The 21,914-nt window shown below is 55.0% G+C and overlaps 1 protein-coding gene across 1 annotated transcript in view; it reads left to right on the top strand.

Annotated features, from left to right (window-relative positions):
* The window catches only part of Agap3 (ArfGAP with GTPase domain, ankyrin repeat and PH domain 3), a 52,066-nt gene extending 30,761 nt beyond the window's left edge, over window positions 1-21,305 (top strand). Inside the window, 9 exon segments of the mRNA XM_040737109.1 lie at window positions 2,302-2,394; window positions 7,327-7,431; window positions 12,290-12,458; window positions 15,916-16,071; window positions 19,022-19,176; window positions 19,282-19,372; window positions 19,514-19,736; window positions 20,320-20,575; window positions 20,666-21,305. Coding sequence (XP_040593043.1) covers window positions 2,302-2,394; window positions 7,327-7,431; window positions 12,290-12,458; window positions 15,916-16,071; window positions 19,022-19,176; window positions 19,282-19,372; window positions 19,514-19,736; window positions 20,320-20,575; window positions 20,666-20,872 — 1,455 coding nt within the window. The 3' untranslated portion in view covers window positions 20,873-21,305.
* Window positions 21,306-21,914: the final 609 nt, after the last annotated feature.

Here is a 21,914-nt window from a genome sequence, read left to right as displayed (position 1 = left end):
ATGTCACAGTGACCGCCATTGGCGCTCTCCACACTCTCCACAGCCTATTCCCCACCATCAGCATCGTGTCTCCGTCATCCACTGCCTTGATTCCATTCTTAACATCGTCCCATCTTCCCCACTGGCTGGTTCAGCGTCAGGGCGTCCCCACCTCCCTGCTTGGCCTCCTAGGATGCCCAGCACCTCCAGGCTCCCTCCATGTGTACTCTGCTGCCTGCCTGCCTCGACTGTGCTGCCTGCACCACCACACCCCTTGCAGCTTCAAGCACGGCCTTCCCTCCAGGCCCTTCCATTTTTCCCATCTTCACGGTGGCCACCTTATTTTTGCTTTTCATCGTTTCCATGGTGACCTCACTTGCGCCATTGTCCCTGAGGCAGCCTCAAGGCATGTTCAGCTCTATGGGTGTATCTTGGGAATTCACCCTTCCTTCATCCTTCCCAGAGGAGTTACACCTGCTCCAGGGGGTCTGTTGTGTGCTGCCTGTTCTGTGACTGGTGACTCCTCTCTGGGCATGGTTGTGATGTCCCCAGTCTCCCCGTCATGACTCCATGTATTCATTTGTTGCCACTCTTGCCCTGGCTCCAATTCCCTTCCTTCATGGGGAGGTGCCACTCTGGGCTCTGGGGTTTTCTGGTTGTTGGCAGCCCCTTGGCTTACCAGCCTGGCTGGGGATAGGCCTCATCACACTCATCCTGATGAGGAATTCAGTCTGGAGACCCAATGACAACAGACGCATCCTCCTTCCTCCTCCTGGGGCCAAAGGGGCAGAGGGCGTGAGCCTTGGGCTTTAGCCCCGGAGAGGTCTGGAGGCAGGTGCTGTCTGTGGAGCTACTGGGCAGCAATTTAATCTTTAACAGTTTTGCCCAGTTCTTGGTGTTCCCCCTGCTGGACTTTCTCACACATTGCAGTTGCATTCCTTTGTCGGGACCCTGTGCCCTTGGCTTCTGGCGCCCTGGGAAAACAGGAGGGTTGGGGCCCGGGCAGCAGAGTGGTGAACATTCCCTGCTGACATGGACTGCTGGGCCACAAATGGCAGCAGTTGGCGGCCTCCTCCTTTCCTTTTCCAACCTCCTCCTCCTTCTCCTCCTCCTCCTTGCATCCTCCTCCTCCTCTTCATTCCGCTGCCGCCTCTCCCCAGGCGCCTGGGTCTCTGCCCTCACCAGTGCTGACCGACTTTTGCGGGGCTTAAGTATAACTTGCCAAAATCTTTATTCTTTCGATATTTGCAGATATGTGCCACTGTTTCCAACTTTTCATCAACAAAAAGGCCTTTCCAACTCCTTCCAAATTAGAAGACCAGGTGGTGACACACAGCACCTCTGGACATTCCCCCTGTGCGGGGCCGGAGGCGGGCCGGGCCCTGGGACTGCTCTCAGATGAGAAGCGGCCGCCGAGCTCCCCGCTCCAGAGACCCACAGGAACCTTTGTAACTAACCCCACCCCCAGGGAAGGCTAGGAACGCCGGAGCCCGCGCTGGGGGCTGCCGGGGACCAGGCCCGGCTGGACGCTGCGCCAGGCTCGCTGAATGGAGAAGAAGGGAGCTCGGCCCACGCCGGCCGCCCAGAGCGACGAGGCCCAGAGGGGCGGGGGCGCTCAAGCCCGCTGGCCCAGCTGCTCCTGGGGGGAGCTTTCCTGCCCCTCCCCTCCTCTGCTCCTTCCTGCATGGACTTCTGCTGTTCCTGCTCCTGCTCCGGAAGCCGCCGCCACCGCGCTTGCCTTGCCCCTCTTTTTGGCCCCTCCCCGTTTCCTAGGATCCGCATTTGGGTGGACTCTGCCCCAGGAGCTTGGCAGGGCGCAGGGCCTCTTCTGGCCTCTCTCCTCTCTCTCTCCATCCACTGTGCCCCTCGGGCCACACCGATGCGCTCGGTGCCATGTGTCTGTGCCGCAAACGAGCACCTGCCCGCTCACTTCCGGACTTTGCTCTCCCTGGTTGTCAGTGCCCGTTCTCCTGGCCAGCCCTCAGCCCCACCGGGCCACCTCTCCTCGCCCGCCCCCTTCACTTAACTCTCCAGCCCCTGGGCTACGAGCTCATCGCGCCCGCCCTCTGTATTTCATGTCCTTGCTCTTTGTGAGGGGCGGGCCGGCTCAGTGACCTGTGCTGCTCTGTATGGTGCCGTGTGTAAGAATAAACCCATTGGAATACTCGTGTCTCGGTTCCTTCCCGACCCGCCGCGCAGGCCCGACCCAGTGCTAGGGCTGCCCAGGAGAGGGAGGAATATGGGAGGCCGGGGGAATGCAGGTGGGCTGTTTTCCCCCAAAAGTCTCCAGACCTCTAACATGTCTCTTCTTTTTTCTTTCAGTCTCGAAAAGGTGCTGACCTGGACCGGGAGAAGAAGGCTGCTGAGTGCAAAGTGGACAGCATCGGCAGCGGCCGGGCCATCCCCATTAAGCAGGTCAGCACTCTCTCTCTCCAGGACCTCCCTGGCCTTTTTTTTTTTTTTTTTTTTTAGCCGAGGGACAGGTGATTCTGGTCTGTAGTTTGAGACCCAACAACCTGGTCCCTAGACTGCTGTCTTCCCTCCTCATCACCACCGGAGAGCAGCAGAGAGCCACTTGCCGCCCTCAGTTGGCTTCCAAACATGGAGAGGGGCCCTCCGAGACTCTGGGCTGAGGAGAAGAGTTGAGGGCAGTACCATAAGGGGCTGGCCATAGTGGCACATACCTGTAACCCCAGGCTTTGGGAGGCAAGGGAAAGAGGCCAGCTTGGGTTGTAAGGAACTCTGGGGCAGTCTCAGCTACATAGCATGACCCTGCCTTAAAAACACAAGCCAGATGAAGGAGCATGAGTAAGAAGGAGGCAGGACTGAGAGATAATCCCATCCGGGATTCACTGGTGCAGGCTTTCCATTGTGGGCATCTCTTGTTATTTTTCTTTTCCTTTGTCATCTACTGGTTCCAATTACAGCTACCTATATGTATATGGGTTTAAGGCTCACTGCTTAGGTGTAAGCAGCCTGTCTGCATTCATCCCTGAAGAAAGCTGGGTCTCCTTCCTCAGCACCGTCCCTGTCATGTCCAGAAGACACTGTCTTGGTCATCTGGTTCTTAGAAAAAAATCTTTCTGCTCTTTCTTCTGTCATGTTCCTAAGCCTTAAGTGTGGGATTGTGTTATAATTGTCCCACTTAGGGCTGGGCACTAAATTCATGTCGTTTATTCTCTGTGAAAATGGGAATTTCTTTGATGAGGGGTGAGATGTATTTACCAAGAAAGCATGTGACTTTCTGTACCTTCTTCTAAAGAAAAAACTTTAGTAGAGGTGTCACCTTCTGGTCTTCCTCTACACCTCCTTTCTGAGTCACTCCCTGAGAGCACTAGGCCATCCACACCTCCTGATGGGGACACCTGTGCTGGAAAAGGCGTGGACTGATGAAGGTGGTAGTTCATGTGTTGGATGGGAACTCTGTCCAGTGCTACTGAGTGGATGGGGTGACATTTGAATGAACAGGCATCATCTGCAGGAATGAAGTGTGCCAAGTGGACCCTTCTTGGTACTGGTGTGGTACAGGTCTTCCAAGTATTTGGTAGCTGCGGAGGGACATGTTGCCAGGTTTTGACCCCAGAAGAGATTGATGTGGCCAGAGCCTGTGGGCAGGTTTAACCCTTCCAGGGACTTGTGGGTCCATTGGCAGTGTAAGCTTTTAGGGTCAGGCCAATCCCTGTGTCTGCATCATGTGTTAAGGTTTGGGGTGGGGGTGGGGTTCTGATGCTCTGTGAAGGTGCATTTAGGAGAAGGCTTATAAGGGCCCAGAGGATGATGCAGGGAGCCACATGGCCCACCCTGTTCTTTCTCCTGCCTTCTCTTCACCCCTCTGTTGACTGAGTTTATGTTTGGCAGGGACCATTCCAGTTGGGTCAGGCTGCTGAAAAGGCTGAGAGCATAGGATGGCAGGAGTGACAGTCCCCTCCCTCCTCCTGTGGCTTGGTATGCCGGTGTGTTCCTGTGTCCGTCCACAGTATCATGGCACAGGATTCTTTATGGCTTGATCCCAGGAATCCAGGCCTTCTGTGGCTGGTACAGCATGGATGCAACCTAGTCACCTGCCTGTGTGGAGGTGGGAGGGTGAGGATGGCAGGTGCTTTCAGAGTGGTGGTGGTGTTATCATACACACCCAACACATTTGATGAGTGAATGAGAACACTTGCTTGCCTTAGCTCCCACTTGCTTTCCTGTCTGGGGGTTGCAGTAGCTGGAGGCTGAATTATCTGTTCTCTGAGTCTTCCACCTGCAGGGGTACAGGGCAGAGGGAGGCCTGTCAACTTGCAACCTGGAATTCAGGTGGTCACTTTGGTGTTAACATTCCCTGAGCTTCTTGGAAAGGCCCATCCTGCATTGAGGCCCTGGTAGCTGTCTGGCCCCATGTCTGTCTTTTGTGCTGGAGATGAAGTCGCTTCTCTGTATGTCCACCTGCAGAGGTGTATGTGGGGTGCCTTTCGGGAGGCCCCACCCATGAGGGAGGGAGACCAGCGCTCTTCCCAGACGCACCCTTGTGGCCTTCTGGGTGCAGTCTCAGGAGCCCACCTGGTCTCACCCTGCCACATTTGTGGTCCCTCCCCTTCCCCGCCCTCCTGTCTCGTGCTCCCCATTTCGGTTCCTTCCCCTCCCCCTAGCTCCTGCTGGGAGTGGAGATTGCATTTCAGTTGCCATTTGCATTCCCAATCAATCCGGACTCCGCAATTAAGTCGGCTGGCGGAGCTGGGAGGGAGGCGGTGGCGGGAACGGGTCCTCTGGGGGCTGTCGCCTCCGCACCGCTCCCATTCCGCCCCAGATTACTTCCTGCTCCGTGGCGCGCAGCCGGCCGGCCAGGGAGGGAGCGGGAACCCCGCAGCTTCTCTCCCTCTTGGTACCTGGGCTGGAGGGTAGATGCAGCCAGGCTGGGCGGAGGGCTTGGGCCAGGGTCGCTCTACCGCCCTCTAGCCTGTTGGAGAGCCCTAGGCGCCACGCCCACGTCCTTTGCTAACGAGCCTCATTAAGCATAAGGGAGTCAGGTATTCTGTGGGGCAGAAAGGGCTTGGCTCCTGAGCTGCCTCCGCAGCAGTCTGACTTCTCATCTCCTAGCCAAGTGGGGGAGGACCTGAGTGGGTCCTGTGATCTTAGGACCGCTCTAACCCAGACAGGCCCAGAGCCATTGTGGTTTTTGGATACTCCTAGCCAGCTGGTGGCACGGAGGCTGGGCCTGGAGCTTAGAGGCAGTGGCTCACCACTAGTGACAGTGCGGCACTCTGTGCGAGCTGGGGCTGGAGGCTGATGACCAACATCAAGAGCGCCGCGAGCCCGAGGTCTCCAGGGAGCCCTGCACCTTCCTGCCCTTTGCTCCCGGATGGCTGGCTGTCTCAGGCTGCTTGCCCTTGGGGGCCATTGCTAATGTCAGGGAGAGGGAGTAACTCGGCTCTCCTCTGCTTCTACTTCCTCTGTGCAATGGCAGGGACAGTACAGCCATATGCAGGACACCAGGTGACCTTCTCAGGGCCTTGAGCAACAATATGACTGGGGAACTGAGGGCTTTTAAAAATCGTCCCGGGCTGCCGGGCGGTGGTGGCACACGCCTTTAATCCCAGCACTCGGGAGGCAGAGGCAGGGGGATCTCTGTGCGTTCGAGCCAGCCTGGTCTACAGAACGAGTTCCAGGACAGCCTCCAAAGCAATACAGAGAAACCCTGTCTCAAAAAAAAAAAAGAAAAAAATTATCCCAGGCTACCTCCAGAAGTTCCACTTGAGGGTAGGGTCTCACCATCAGGAAGCAGAGTATGTCCTCAAATGCTAGGAGCACCGTTGTGTCTCATGTAGTGACATTTGTCTCTTGAAGGTGGCAGGAGGAGGAGGAGGAAGGAGGGGAGTTATCAAGGATATGAGACATGTTGAAAAGTAGAAGCTGGGAACTAAAGCTTCCCTAGCTGAGCACCCTTCCTCAGCTTCCAGTCTGCCCCCTAGTGGCCAAGAGTGAGAACACTTGTAAATCCTAAATCGCTTTGTATGTCATCCAGGCTGGTTTGCCCTTGTCTTCTGCCTCAACTTCTCAAGCCCCTGGGGCTACAGGCATGTGCCACCTTCCTCACCCCTTAATTGAGTGTTCTGATCTCTGAGGGAAGGGTGGCTGAGTCTGATACTTGGCATTCCTCTGTGGTTATCTTACTGACTGGCTGAGGGCAGGGCCCACTGTCTGCCTCCACATGTACGCTTTACCCCCACGGGGAGCCCAGAGTACACCTTCCTTCTATGCCAGAAATGTCTGTCATAACATAACTCTCTCACCAAATCCCAGTCTGGCTTTAACCCCGTGCCTCCTCCCTACCGGTACTGAGTTGGGGGCTTTGAGGGACCAGCCACACGGTGTGTATCTGTAGTGCTCGTGCTCCAGCTGTTTCCCGCGCTGTGGTCCTGGAGTGCTCTGGAGCAGTGCTCTTTAGGGGATGGTTAGAGGATGGGTGTCTCTCAGGGAGGAAGGCAGGCAGGCTGTGGGTGGATGTCACCCTTCAGGTTCTAAGTCCTGCCTTCGTCTCTTGACAGCCACACAGTCTTGGCGGGGGTCACGCTTTTTTCCAGTTCTTCCAGTAGACACTTGTGAGTGTGTGATATGGCCCAGGTACCATGCTGTGTGTTGAGTGTTAGCACAGACACAACCCACACAAATGCCCTTGTGCTCATGGACCTCCGTGTGGGCACAGGCCTGTAATCCCAGCTGCTCAGGAGGCTGATGCAGGAGGATAATCTGCTCTGGGCTCAGCTGGGCTGTAGATGGAGTCTGAAGCCAGTGTAGATGATTTAGTCAGAGCCTGCTGTGAGAAGAAAACTGGGGGTAGAACTTGGTGGTAGAGAGCTTAGAGATCAACCCTGTGCTGAACTGCAAGACACGTCTCTCTTGGACTGCTTGGTGCTTAGTATGGGGTCTAGGGCGTTGTTGGGACAGGTGGTGGGGTTTTCTGCCCTGTGTTGGAGCTCTCTCTGGTGGTAGAAGACCAGAAGCCTCTGCAGCTGTCCTTCTACTCTCTTGTAGAGTCTTTTACATTTACAGTGGCTCAGAGTGCTTCCCACTGGATAGTCAGTGAAAGCAAAGCCCACGGGAAATGTCCTCCTGCTCTCCCCAGTGCATCGTAGGTCTTTACCCCTCCCTCTGCTCAGATGTAGTGGTTTCCTCGGAAAATAGGGTGGGGATTTGAGTTAGTGATCACATCATGGCCTTCCTGTGCTGGACTGGCTCCCAGCCAGTCAGGTCCCAGGCAGGCATGAGAACTCAGACCTTTGGGCTGGCCTCTAGTTGGAACCCTGCTCTTGGAGCACTGTGTTCCTCAGGCTGACTCCTGGTCCATAACTATACCTCTGTTCTTAGGGGATCCTGCTAAAAAGGAGTGGGAAGTCCTTGAACAAGGAGTGGAAGAAGAAGTATGTGACACTCTGTGACAACGGGTTGCTTACTTACCATCCCAGCCTGCACGTAAGTCCAGGAGAAGGGGTGGGGATGAGGGACAGAGTAGGGTCTCCTGGTGATCATGGGTTCTCCTTTGAGAATGCACCATACTTAATAGTTTGGGAAGAGCAGAGGACCAGGTTTACCTTTCCTATAAAGCAAACTCCCCACCAGCTATGCTGGGCCGCTGTGGCCAGCTTGTCCCTCCTTTGCCAGCCAGGCTCTGTGTCCCATGTCACTGTGTTTGTGGCCCATGGTATGGATATTGCCAAACAAGTGTCTGTAGCCGACCATGGCAATGAGGAGCACTAGGCTCCTGGCCAGTGATGATGGTGAGCCAGGATGTTGAGTTTGGCCTAGGAGGAATAGAAGGGTCCAAAGAACACATGGCCCGTAACCCTGCAGTGGAGCAGGGGAGTCCAGGGATCATAATGTGGCCCCTGTGGTAGCTCTCCCTACCCTCCTTCCGTCTCCTCCCCTCACTGCGTGGCTCCAGCACACAGCTGTCACCAGAATCCATCTCTGTCACCACCCCACTGTGGGGCTAATGAGTTCTCCTGTGAAGCCCCTCGAGCACAGCACGTGGGCCAGCCCCACCTCCTCCCCACCCCCGCCCAGAGGCTCTGGGCTTGCCTCAGAAGGTCTCTAACCCATCTTTAAATCTGTACCCAATGTCAGGGAGGCCTTGCCTGGCAGGTTCCGGGGTTTATATTTCCTGGCCATTACCTGGTCCTGAGGCCTCCCTAGACAACCTTGGAGAAAGGGGCCTGGTGTGGATACAGGCCTGGGCAGGGCAGATCTGGGGAAGTCTCCATTCAGGCTAGTGTGCAGCCTGGGATTCCCATTGATCTTTACCTCTTCTGATTCGTGGGGTACTGGCTTAGCTCAGGGAACATTGGTTAAGTTAATCCTCTTAGTTCCTGTGCCAGAATGCCAGGTAGTAATGGTCCCTGAGAGATGAAGGGCCCACATCCGTTTACTGCATCAGACTCTCTTCTCACACGGCCCTCAGCCTTCTCCGTGCCCTCACTTGGCTAATTCAGGCAGCACTGACTGCAGAGATGAAAGGTGTCTTAGACCTACAGTGCCCTCTGCAGTACAATGCCTCACCATGGAGTCCTGCACCGGGATAGAGGAATATGCACTAGACAGATAGTAGATTTAGGGTGTTCCCTACAAAAGGGTTCTGACGGGTTCTCCCTAGTTGCAGGAGGAAGTGGGCTATGTGTTGCAGCCTAGAACCATGTCAGCACCCGCTAACTCTTATGAATCATGTTTCACCCTCTGTCCACCAGGCAGGTTGGAATAAGTTCTCTGTATATTTTCATCTGGACCAAAGAACTGAGAACTAGCTGACCAGGACACCTGCCTCCTTCCTGTGTGGGTGGCCTCAGCCACCTCCTGTCTGCATCCTCAGCAGAGTCTTTCTGTTCGTGCAATTGTGGCTGGGTGTGTGGGGTCTATCCTTTTTGCTGTTCTTCGTACTGGATAGTGAGGGTAGCCAGGGTGGAGAAGAGGGATAGAAACATGGGGGAGGTGTGAGTTGATTGTATCAGGCTAGGTTGTGGTTTTAGAACCAGAAGTAAAGAAGGTACTAGGAACATTATCTCTACAGCCACAGACGGAAAACAGTGGCTTGGTGGGTTTGTAGCATCTTCAAGCCACCCAGCTTGAATTGAGCCAAGATGTGGATCCATCATCATCATTACCCAGATTGGCCAATGCTTGCCAAAAATACCTGTCTCTGAGAGTGGCTGAAGAAGTCAGAACAGAGAATAGGTCAGGTAAAGCTGCCAGAGGCTTGACTAGGAATTCTTTCATCATGATTGTGCTGTGTGCTTAAGGTCTGTGACAGGACCTGGGAGCCAGGGACTTCCAGGCCTGCCCTTATGAACTTGCAGGGTGAACTCTTAACAGGTGACAGCTTATTAGCCTGACCTCTTGGATTCGAACCCTCCAGGTCCCCTTGGACTCTATGAGGGTTGTGTGGCTAGTGTCCCCGCCCCCATTGGATATCAGGAGGCACTGGCAAAACTGTCAGCCTGGCCTTCTTATCAGAGAGTTGCTAGTTCCTGTGAAAGCATGAAGCCCTGACGCCCAGTTGATTCCTTTCCATCTTCACCTGGCCTGTGGCTTTGGCTTGCTTGTCCTCTCCTGCTGCTGCTTTCTCTCATCCATTTCCCGTTTGCCGCCTCCCTCTCACCTCAGAAGTGCGTTAGCACACACAGCAGTGACCTAGAGTCTAACCTGCGAGAGTCATGGATCCCTGAGATGCTGGAATCTTCATCTTGACAATGAAAGAAAGGCCCCAGTGATTCTCAGCCTCACAGAGGCTCCCTCAGCATTGGGCCTGTCTGGCTCTCCTGAAGGGGACAGGTCTCACCTGAGAGCCAGGACCACAATGTCTGGGCCTCTCCTACTAATGGAAGCTGCTGGACCCAGCATTTGGAGCATGAGTTGGTGGGCAGGCCGCAAGCTTCGAGAGCACGAATCTCGCCTGGCCCAAGAGAGCCTGCCACAGCCTCCCCCATTTTGCAGCCAGCGGAGCCATTCACACAATCACCTTCTGTTAATTCTATCTGCAACATCAATTAAATTGTTTGTAGAAACTAATTGAATGTGGCTTAATCACACATCTTAATAGCTTTCCACGCTCTGAACTCGTTGTTAATTCCAGTAATAAAACGAGATGAGAACGCTGGCTGGGTAATTAGCGAGGAGGCTGGGGAAGAAATTGCTGTTTGATGGTGGGTAATAAAGGCAGCCGTGGTGACCGCTCTCCTGAGCAGCCGCTGCCACCACCACGCTCCCCTGTTCTGCTGACGGAGAGAAACGCTATTGCTCTCTGCCTGAGGTCCCTGTCCCTGCTGCTGTTCCTCCAGGGTCCTCACCATGCCCTCCAAGCCCAGACTGCAGCAAGCAGCACAACACTTGGCCTGGACTTCTGAGGGTGTCACAGGAAATGGTGTGGTCAGGTGGCAGAAGTTGGGCAATTCTTTCTCTGCTAGCCAGCGCTGGCTCCTTGGCCCTGAACGAAGTCCCTCTGTGCAGCTCTTGTTCTTGGCCGAGGGTCATTTTTCTAGCACTGCATTCCAGCTTTGGGCATCTCAGAGCTTGAGTAGGGATGAAGACTGTTATAACTGCTGTGACCTCCTTGCAAACTGGAGCAACCCAAGCCCCTCCCTAGGGAAAGTGGCTACAGCCGGGCCTTTGGCCCAGCCAGCTGTTGGCAGTTCTCTAGGGCAACTGGTTAAGGTGTTGTCATATATAAGGACTGACGATGAGCATGAGCAGGAAGCAGAGGTCGGTATGTATAGGAACTAAAGATGAGAACATGTAGAACCTAGACTGGACTGGAGGGAGAGAGAGAGGTTGAGACTGTGAAGTTACATACTAGACATGAAAATGAAGACCAGAGGACCAACAACAGTGCCTGGTGGGCTGAGAATAGTCAGATGAGTCCTTGGTGTGGGCAACAACAGGGCCCTGGGCCAGAATCGTCAGGGTCCTGAGTTCGAGGCTATTCTCTTTGATTTCTTGGTAAACTGTTCTGCCAATCCAAGAAGATGAACAGAATCTCAGAACAAGTGTACCTGAGCTTTGTCACAGGAATAGACAAAGCAAGAAGGCACAGGCACAAGTCGAAGCTCCTCCCCGAACACACCTGTGCAGGACCAGCAGTTGGTTGGGTTCAGGCGTTCCCGAAGATTGTCTGTCTGAAGACATGTCATGCCCACCTTGACACCCAAGATGGCTACAGCTCAGTTAGGCTTCATGGGGCTGTATGTAGGCATAGGGCTTATGTAAGATTTCAAGAGCTTCAATGAGAGAATCTGGTGTTATGTCTGATTACAACTCTAGGTTCTTCTCTCAGGAAGTTACATAGCAGCAAGGGAGGAATCTCTTGTCCTATAGTAGAGAGTGAGAGCTTGGAACTATCAAGGGACTTGAGGGTGCAAAAGTTGAGGCAGTCTGGAGCGAGGTGGGAAGCTTCGGTCAAAGCTCCAGGTCAGGTCTGGTCCAGCTTTAATGAGAAGCTGCGGGGACAGAGGTCCTGTAGTCCTGGGGCCATGATTTAAGGTGAGCTAAGGATGTCACCTATGAAGCACAGTGGTGACCTGCAGACCTGTACCCACTGTGATCATGGGCAGATTAGCATTCCTAAGCCTCAGTTTCTTCATCTCCAACATAGGGCAAAGAACACTCTGGACACTGAGACAGGAGATTGCCGTGAGTTGAGCCTGGAAATACCTCACTCAGCTGTTTGGGATTTGAGATTGATAAAGGAGCTGTAGATATATTGTGCATAACACACAGCTCAGGGATGGGCAAATGACAGTCTGATGATGACAGGTCCCACTGACAAAAAAACCATACATTCCCAAGTCCATCAAACAGAATCAAAGACTGTCCTATAAACTGTTCAGTAAATTGTTATCTGGGGCCATCCTAAGGGCTGACGATTCATTCCTCATCACCCAGCTTGTGATAGGAACATCATGGGAATCAGGGCTGCTCTGACCTTCAGTCAGAGTTTGTTCCTCAGCCACACAGGTGCTCTCTCCCTAAGCCCTATCTCTTTACCTCCTAAGCCATGGCCTTGAGCCTACGTGCTTGGCTCCAGAGCCCTCATTAGCCCTTCATCCTACTGTATCTTCCTAGCCGAGCTCCACCCCTCCGAGCACTATGAAGGCTCCGGTATGATCCAGATTTGGAGACTCGGTTGTGCCTCAAAGACCTGCGTTTTGAGACTTAAGTGTGTTTCGTCACTGCCCGCCCCATACACACAGCAGTTAGCAGTGAGGGAAGAGGCCTGATAGCACTGTGGAGACGAGCTGCCGAGGAGAGCCGGGTGTAATGCGTTTCCTGTTGTCTGCACCTTTAGGATTACATGCAGAACATCCATGGCAAGGAGATTGACCTTCTGCGGACAACAGTGAAAGTGCCAGGGAAGCGTCTGCCCCGAGCCACACCTACCCCAGCCCCAGGCACCAGTCCCCGTGCCAATGGGTTGGCCATGGAGCGGAGTAACACACAGCTGGGCGGGGGCACAGGTAAGGTGGCTGCTGTGATGGGGACTGTGGCAAGTTTTAGAGATGGGGGAGTGGATGTAATTGGGCCTAGCAAGACAGGCTGCTTCTCAGCCTAGACATCAGAGCTTCAGACATGCTCACCAGCCAAGGTCATACTTGAAGATCCTCTCCACCACGAGTCATGTTCCATATGCAGACCCAGTGGAGCCTGTTGAGATAGACTTGGCTATCAGGTGGGGCTTGGGAGCCTTAGGACTAGGGTATGGAGACAGCTAGTGATTCTTGGATGGCCTCCCTGCAATTTTAGTTAAGGTAGCCACAGGTGTCGGGTAGAGTTGCCTGGGATTACCCAGGTAACCATCTCAGGTCTGTCATGGATGCACAGACAGCATTGAGTCTAACCCTAGTGGTTTGGGAGGACAGGAGAACCGTCCTTTACACCCACGGGAAATGGAGACTCAGGGACCACAAGTTGACAGTTGTGTCTGGGCAACTTTTCTGTGAGTGTGTTTATGCTTGTTTTCATGTGTGTGTGTGAGTATGTTTATGAGAATATAGGTGCAAGTGTCCGTAGTGATCATGTAAGTTTCTGTAGGGACCAGAGGCATCCAGATTCCCCTGGGGCTGGAGTTGCAGGCAGTTGTGAATCACCTGATGTAGGTGCTGGGAATCAAACCCAGGTCCTCTGGAAGAGCAGTGTCATCTCTGGTTCTGGCTGTATTATTACCTCTTCATGTAGCAGTGTGGTCTTGGGAGGCCCTCTCTCCAGTGCCATTCCCTGGATCTCCCTCCCTCCCTCCCTCCCTCCCTCCCTCCCTCCCTCCCTCCCTCCCTCCCTTTCTTTGCTCCCAGACCTGCTCTGGATTCCTGGGCCCTTCTGCGGGACTCAGTGTCTTTAGTTGTCCTGCTGCTCACAACACAGGTGGCTTGCCAGTTCTGACCCAAGCAAAAGCACACTCATGGCAATGTAGATCCCCTAGATGTGCCATGTGAGGAGGTAGGGAGTTCTTGTCACATGATAGGAAGGTGTCCTAGATACTGAGAGAACAGATGAGCCTAAGTATACTGAGTCCTGTGGAATGGACAGGACACCCCAAACAGTAAAGAATTGTTTACTGTAAATACTGATGGGATTTGAACCTAAGGCCTTGTGCACACTAGGCAAATGTCCTACTCTACCACCCCCTAAGAATGATCCTTGTTGGAGCAAGATATCTTATTTGTTGTTGGTTCATTCTGAGTGGACTAGAGGTGTGGGAAGAGCTGAAAGAGGAACCTCATACCATCACCTCATCTGAACCAGCACAGTGGATGTCTCTGAACCGGGTACCAGGGCCACAGCAATGCTGTGGAGGTTATTGTCTTGTTTTCATTAGGAAACAAAGACTCTGTCTATAAAATCCTTCTGTAGGTGGGACCCAGGATTTCCTGTGTTGCTTCCTTTAAGCCATCTGATCCAGAAATGGGGAGTTCTTGGATTATATACTGGGAGAGCTCTAGGGGCAGTGGGAAGGAAGCAAGCCAAGGAAATTCAGTTCAGCTATAAGGGTGCTTTGCTGAGAGTCTGCTACAGAGCCTGGCCTTGGTGGCAAAAATAATGGGTCATATGCTGTCCTCAGTGCTGAGTCACTAGGATGTGTCCTAGAATCTCGTGCAGGGATCCCCATCTGGCCAACCTCAGCATGGGGTTTCTTGTTGGCACCAGAGGAGGGAGGGTAAGGTAGCCAAAAGGCAGACCTTCCTTAAGATGGGCAGTGGGAGGAAAACAGCGCTATCTCCCCAAAAGTGGAAGAAGCAAGGTCCCGTCCCGGGCCCACCCACCTAGCCTTCACCTCGGATGCCACAGTGGAATGCAGGAGGGAGCCCCAGCAAGTCGCTCCTCTAATTACGGCACCCACACAGAAACACATGGATGACGCTTCCCAAGCACGAGTTCCCTCTGCCGCATGCTGACACCGACCCTCATACACACTCACACATGTCTCTCTCTCACCGGGCGATGTTAACATCTCATTATCTTTGTTACTGTAATTACATTATCCGCTGCTTTATGCAGAATTATCCTCGGAGGACTAATTGATGGCTCCATGTTTAATTCATTAATCATTAGCATCAAATTCGACAATTACAGTGCACACTGATTGTGGGATTGCAGGCGTAATGAGGGGAGAATTAACAAAGAAAAGGGAAAGCACTTTCCTTCCCTCAGGGTTTTAGGTTGGGGGCTTGGGGGAGGAAGTTGGGCCTATGATACCTTTGGTCCAGGCAAGGGGTTAGGGGCTCCTATTTGGAATCCAGGAATTAGGGATAATCAAGGGGCCTCCAGGGTTTAGGGAAGGCTGCAAGTACTAGGAAGGGACCTGAGACCTCAGGATGGGAGCTGAGGCCTGGGTACCACATTTGTGTTATAAGCACTCACCATGTCCAGTCATGGTAGGTGTTAGAGCAAATAGAAGGGTAGCATCAAGCTCACCTCTGCCCTGAAGGCCACGCCCTAGAACATTTACAGCATGGGGCCTCCCCTCCTTCCTCTGGCAGCTGCTTCGCCTGCCTGCTGGACTGTAAGGCATTCTGCTCTGCCTGCCTCCTCCAGGTTTGGCTGCCTCCCGGGCATCAGCTTCCACTGGAACCTCCACACTGGAGCTTCTCAGGAGGCCTAAAACCATTTGAGTTGGGCAGACCTGTCCTAGGTTGTCTGTTGGGCCATTTCTTTCTGGCCTCATCACCACCCCTCATCGTGAGGACACTGAAGGGGAAAGCAGCTTAGGCTCCTCGGCCCTGTAAGTGACACAGACTATGGCTGTTGCCAGTCTCTGTAGAAGGCCTCTAGCTGGGCCCTGGGTGAAGCCAGAGAAAGCTGGATGTTCGTCCTCTTTGCCTACGGAGGGTTGTGCCTGCCCAACCTTGAACTCCTCAAGCCTTCGATTCCCCTTGGCTCTGCCATTCTTCCCTGATGGGAAACGAAAGATTAATTTTCTCCAGCCCAACAGGATAATTACTAATACTAATTAGACATAATTACTTGAATTTGATACACTTATTTCTCGTCAGAACGGCAGCAAGTCTGAGGCAAAGCAAATGGCATGCAGACTAAAATGCTAGATGCAGGGGCCTGAGTGGGGTAACTAAGGGGAGTGACGGGGCTGCACTCGGCCTTGCCCAGGAGACCTCAGCAACATGGGTGACACCCCCTGCCGCTGCCTTTCCCAGCTCTCAAACCACAATGATGAGTGTGGTCCTTTATGTTCTTAGAGAAAAGAGGATATGAAGCCTAGAAGTAGTCTCCTTCAGGTGTAGAGGCTGCAGGTGGCCCTTGGCACACCCGAGTGAGCCTGCCTCACTCCCCAGTGAAGGCCAGGCCCTCCTCTCTGGTCACTGTCCTGCTAGAGTTAACTGGGCTCTGCTCTGTAACCTGTTAGTGCGTCTCTATGCAGCCCCTCCTGCCCCTCATCCCAGCCTGATCCTTCCCCTCCCCCAGGTGCCCCCCACTCGGCCAGCAGCGCATCCCTGCATTCTGATCACCCCCACAGCAGCTCAGCCTGGGCTGGCGTGTGCCCCCAGCGCTCCTGTTCCGTGTCCAGTGCTGACCAGTGGAGTGAGGCAGCTGCCCTGCCCCCCAGCATGCAGCACCCTGGTGAGTGGTGGCTCTGCTGCTCCCCACCTCTTCTGGCATCTGCCTAAACTGCAGAGAGATAGGGGGAGCCCAGGAGCCAGGGGACTGATGGGGTGGGGCCCAGCAGAACCCTTCAGGGCTTGCTTCAGATGCTGTACTGCAGGGCTCAGTTCCTTCTCCAGTAACAGCTTACCAGTGTCTCTGGCCACAGGCCTCTGTGTGGATCCTCAGCCAGGACTCTAGGCTTCTCTCTGTAGCTCCTCCTTGGCCCCAAGTGTTGCTGGTAGCATTCCTGTATCCCATCAGCCCCTGCACAGTCAGCTCATCAGCCTCTCGGCAGGGGGACAGAGAAGCAGAATAGGGAGATTGGAGGCTGGGACTGTACATAGTGGGAGCCATGTCTGTGGGGCAGCACTGACCTGCCATTGCAGAGAGGGTGCTAGTCCCTGCAGGGCTGTCCTGAAAGGCCCTCTTCCCCACGTCCTGCCTCCCTTGGTTGGGCCTGCCCTGTTCCAAGAGCCAGAAACTGCCTTTCATCCAGCGTGTTTCCAGTGCTTTTCCCAAATATTATCTCCCCCAGTCCCATAACTTTTTGGCCACAGACCCTCCCTGCCCTGCTTGCCCACCCTCCTGAGCTGCTGCTCACTGGGGCACTTTTACTTTTCTCACAGACCCTTTCCTCGACCTCCACTCTCGTAGTACAAACAGAAAGCCCAGCCACCCTGCTCTCTGCTCAACAGCCAGAAGAGCCCTACATGTCCCCAACCGAGAGCAAGGCCACCTTGGGGAAAGTCAGCATGGAACCAGGACCATTCCCTTGGGTCACCGACCCATGGCCTGTCTGGCATTGCTGAAGGCCCTCTGTTGAGTCTGGAAGGAGTTAGTCAGAGAGGGAGGGAGTGTGTCTGCCTCTAATGAAGTTTGACATTTAGTGGTGAGCACCGGGCGGGGTGTGGGAGCGGAGCTTGATTAGCGCGCTCTAATTGACAGTAATTAGGCAGCTCCCTGATTGTTTCTAATTCTGCTATTAATTGTGAGGAGCGGGGAGTGTGATTGAGGATAAATTTGGTGCGGAGCTGCTGGGGCTTCAGCTCCCCGTGAGTTCCCTGGGCCGCCTTCCACCCCTCCAGGCTGCAGAAGCACTCGCCTCCCTGTCTTTATCCTGCTCTGCTTAAGTTGCCAATGCTTGTTAGTTTTCCTCCTCCAGGGCAGGAAGCTTTGGGCCTGGGAAGCCTGGGCACCACCCACCTTAGAGTGAGCAGGACTAGCTCCCCTATCCTATGCCCAGCTTTCCTCCCTCAGTCCTTCCACACTTCTCCGCCTCTCCCCTCACCAGCAAGTGGCCCAGCTGAGGTTCTCAGTTCCAACCCCAAGCTGGAGCCTCCCCCATGTCCCCACTCCAATCAGAAGCAGCACCGTTGGAAAAAGAGCACCGGGACCCCCAGACCAGATGGCCCCAGCAGTGCTGCTGGAGGTTAGGGGGACCCAGAGGTGGGCAGTGGGACCTGGGTGTTGTACCCTAGAAGCACAGTTGTTTCCATGGTAAATGGAGAAGCACTTTGTATGAATGATTCCTGAAATAAGTAGCTCACGGCCCTCTGGTAACCTAGGCCCTTCTTACTGAATCCTTCCTGTTGAGCCAAGCTTGCTTCTGTCATTCCTGGAGAAAGGCAGGCAGCAGGCCACTACATTAGCTCTTCAAGACTGCTGAGCAACGCTGGTTCTGTGTCTCTGCGTTAGCCAGGAGTGTGATGTGTGCTCAGGCCCCTCTCACGTGTGTAGGGTTGGCGGTGCTCTCTGTAGTCTCTTTGAGCAAAGGTGGTCCAGCTCAAGATGTTCTCCTGACCTTTCCTCTGTGGTCTCTGTTACCATGACACCGCCCCTCCAGTGTCCTCCCAACCCCCCACCTCCCGAGTGTTTTGGTTCCCACATAAGTACCTTCTGTGGACTTGCAAGTTCTCATCTCTGTTCTGACTGCTGTGGGGATGGGTGTGGGTCAAGAGAATCTGGACAGTGATCCAAAGTCATGGCAGCAGTGTCCACTGTGGTCTAGGGACTCAAGGCCTCCCAGGTGGTAGAGGAGCTCACAGAGTTTATGAACTGAGGGTGAAAGCAAGGGAAGGGACCTGGAGAGGAGAGGCACCACCAGTTTACATGCAGGGGAGGGAGGTACTCATCCTCGGAGCAGGAACCCAGCAGGGGAAGGTTCCTAGGGGTGTGGCATCACCAAGGTGCTGGGACAGAGAGGCAGCAAGAACTTAGGATCAGGGATGACCCTGGCAGAATGCAGGGTCACACCCTGGAGCTGTATGCATACTATGCCTCTCTAGCCCCCATGACAAGTCACACTGCCTTTGGCAGCTGTTCAGGGGTCGTGGCTGCTGTCTTCAAGGGGTCTCGGGAGTCCAAGTAGAGTGGGAGAACATGAACCCTGGGGTCACAGTGCAGCCCCGGTGTTTGCCACTTGCCCTTCCTTCGTGTCTATGCCAGGCCAGAGGGGGAGGGGCCCAGCTCCCAGCAGCCCTGTGCTGACGCCGGCCAGAATATTGGGTTTAATGAGCTGCAAAATGAGGAGGCTGCAGCTGACTCGGGGGGTGCTCGCGCCCGCCTCCTTGCCCAGCGTGCACCTTCTACCACCCGCCACAGCCTTCTCCAGACATTAGCTCATCTCCTCCAGGGGCCCCTCAAGGGGTCCATTTCTGGCAGTGGTCAGGAAGCCAAGCACTGGCACCCACCATTTCCTGACTCCACAGGTGGTTTGAAACGGAGGGCAGGGGCTCCTGCTGGTCTTTAGCAGCCGGTTTCCCTGCCTGTGAATAACCTAAGTGGTGCGGCCCCAGGGCCGCCAGAGGCGTATGGCGAGGGAAGAAGATGAGTGTCGGTGGGGCAGGCTCTGGATGGACGTGTGGCAGTGGTTGCCCCTGGGAGTGTCTGCGGCAAAGCTCTAACCGTGTAAATGCTCTCTCCACAGAGGCAGAGGAGTCCTTTGAGTTTGTAGTGGTGTCCCTCACTGGTCAGACCTGGCACTTCGAGGCCTCAACGGCAGAAGAACGAGAACTGTGGGTGCAGAGCGTGCAGGCCCAAATCCTTGCCAGCCTACAGGGCTGTCGCAGCGCCAAGGACAAGGTTGGCATGGGGTGGGAGAGCTTGCTTGGAGAGCCTGGCTAGGGGAGAGCCAGAGAGAGGACTCAGGACTGATCAACTATCCTTATCTCTCCTGCCTCATGGCAGACTCGGCTGGGGAACCAGAACACGGCTCTGGCTGTGCAGGCTGTCCGCACGGTCCGTGGCAACAGCTTCTGTATTGACTGTGAAGCCCCTAGTGAGTACAAGAACAATAGATCTGGGAGCTGGGTGTGTAGGGCTCAGGTGACAAGGGGTGGTGGACAGCGTGTCGAAAGGGACCTTCCTCAGTGGCCCTCTCCCTGGGTGCCATCTGCTATCTCTCCCTTTGTCCACATAGATCCAGACTGGGCCAGCCTGAATCTGGGCGCTCTGATGTGTATCGAGTGCTCAGGGATCCACCGACACCTGGGGGCTCACCTGTCCCGGGTCCGCTCCTTGGACCTTGATGACTGGCCGCCTGAACTTCTAGCTGTCATGACTGCAATGGGCAATGCCTTGGCTAACAGTGTCTGGGAGGGCGCTCTGAATGGCTACTCGAAGCCAGGCCCTGAAGCCTGCAGGTAAGCTAGTGTTGCTCCAGTGCTTCCTAGGAAGGAGACCGCCAGGCCCCACTGAGGGACAGACGACCCTCTAGCAGTAGCATTAGAAGGGTCAGAGCGCTGTTGCTCTGCTTGGCGGTTGGCCCCTGGGGGTGTCTTTCCCCTGCTGGTGCCTGTCACTCAGGCGCCTCACAACAACAGGGCCTTTTCTGAGCTGTTATCGGCAGGTCAGGGGCCAGCTGGAGGCGCATGCGCAAGGCCCGTATCACTGTGGCTCTGTGTCCAAGCCTGCGTGCTGAGATGGGGAGAATGGGTGGTAGATACGGTGGCCACGGCCCCTCTCGGCTGTCACCCGCTTTGTTCCGGTGCTGCCAATCGCAGAGTTGAGACGGCCTGATAAGCTGCCACTCAGGGCTGCTTGGACTCTTCCTGCCCCCTCTGCCCTCATACCCCCACTGGCCCCAGAGGTCTCCCGCCCCTTTTGCCCCTCTGAAGGCCCTGGATTCCCTGGGCTTCTGTGCCTTTCTCGTCACAGTGGTCCCTGTCCCCTGCCTAAATGCCCGTTTCCTTCCTTGCCGCGTGCCTGACGGACCTGTGCGTATAGAGAGGAGAAGGAGCGCTGGATCCGGGCCAAGTATGAACAGAAGCTCTTCTTGGCCCCACTGCCAAGCTCAGACGTGCCGCTGGGGCAGCAGCTACTCCGGGCTGTGGTGGAGGATGACTTGCGGCTGCTGGTGATGCTGCTGGCCCATGGGTCCAAGGAGGAAGTGAATGAGACGTACGGGGATGGGGACGGGAGGACAGCCCTGCACCTGTCCAGTGCCATGGCCAATGTGGTCTTTACACAGCTGCTCATATGGGTGAGTCTGGGTGCCCCTGGCCTCCCGGTATCCCCCCAAAAGCACCTTTCCTCTCACATGTGCCAACTATAAATACGCTTTCTCCTGCAGTACGGGGTGGACGTGAGGAGCTGTGACGCCAGGGGTCTGACCCCACTGGCCTATGCCCGCCGGGCTGGCAGCCAGGAGTGTGCGGACATCTTGATCCAACATGGGTGCCCTGGTGAGGGCTGTGCGTTAGCACCCACTTCCAGCAGAGAGCCTGCCAATGGTACGAATGCCTCCACAGAGCTGCACCGCAGCCCAAGTCTCCTGTGAAGCTCAGGAAGAGGGCAGACGGACCAGAAGGACTCTGCGGCTGGAGGAAGCAGCCAGAAAGGCACAGTGAAGAGGAGAGGGAGGGCCCGGGCTGGAGGAGAGGTCAGAGGCTGGAGCTGCTGCACAGCAGGAGTGCGCTGTGCAGCCCTCTGCCCTACGGTGCCAGTAAGGGACAGAACCCTTTGGAGGTGCCTGTGAGGAGAGGGGGGCAGGACCTCTCCCTCCTCCAGAACCCTGCCTCCTCATGACAGCTCCCACAAACCTTCACCCTTCAGTGGGTGGGGGAGGACAGGACACGGAATGGGGGTGCCAGATGAGAGACAAGGGGACCAATCTGTGAGTCCCATGTAAAGTTTGTACATTGGCGTATTTATGTTTGTGTATATACGTGGTGTGTGTGTGATGAGTCAATAAACCAGGCTGTATGTGTGGCCTCATCGCTCCTTCTGTGCTTCAGTACCCCAACCTTCCCAGAGTGACCCTCACCTCCACTTTCTGCTCCTCTAGTATGTTTAAGATTTACTGCCCCTGCTCTCTGTAGTCCCCTCCTGTCAGATCCGCAGCCTTCCTGGGCAGGGATGGAGCAAAGTCTGTGGGAAGCTTGACTGGGCAAACTGCCCCTGACAGGAGCCGGCTCTGCTTCCTGCTCTGCATCCTCCGCTCGCTGCCCATGCCCACTTCTGGAAACTTCCTGTGGTCTCTGCTGTCATCAGTGCTCTGTGTAGTAACCACACACCCTGCACTGGCCAGTGTGCAAAGGCAAAGCCAGAGAGACTCCGAGACTCCTGTGGCCAGTGTTGACAGAGGCACTCAGGAGCATCCGGGACTGCTTGGAAGTTTCCCCAGGGTGCTGAGGACAGCTTTGTGATAAAGTGGCTGGCCCATGACCTTTGAGGACGTGGGAGGGGCAGGGCGTTGGTGGCCAAGAGCCACCTCGACCTCCAGCAGGTTCTAAGCTTAACCTGTCCCCAGCCAGGCTGGAAGCAGAGACCAGATCCCATGCTCTTCCTGCCATATCCCTTTATTCCTGAGAGAAACCCTG

Source organism: Mesocricetus auratus, unplaced genomic scaffold (assembly GCF_017639785.1).
Source record: "Mesocricetus auratus isolate SY011 unplaced genomic scaffold, BCM_Maur_2.0 Super-Scaffold_100676, whole genome shotgun sequence".
In the NCBI taxonomy this organism is placed as follows: Eukaryota; Metazoa; Chordata; class Mammalia; order Rodentia; family Cricetidae; genus Mesocricetus; species Mesocricetus auratus.
Note: the sequence above shows the minus strand (reverse complement) of the source record. Positions and strands in the feature narration are given on the sequence as shown.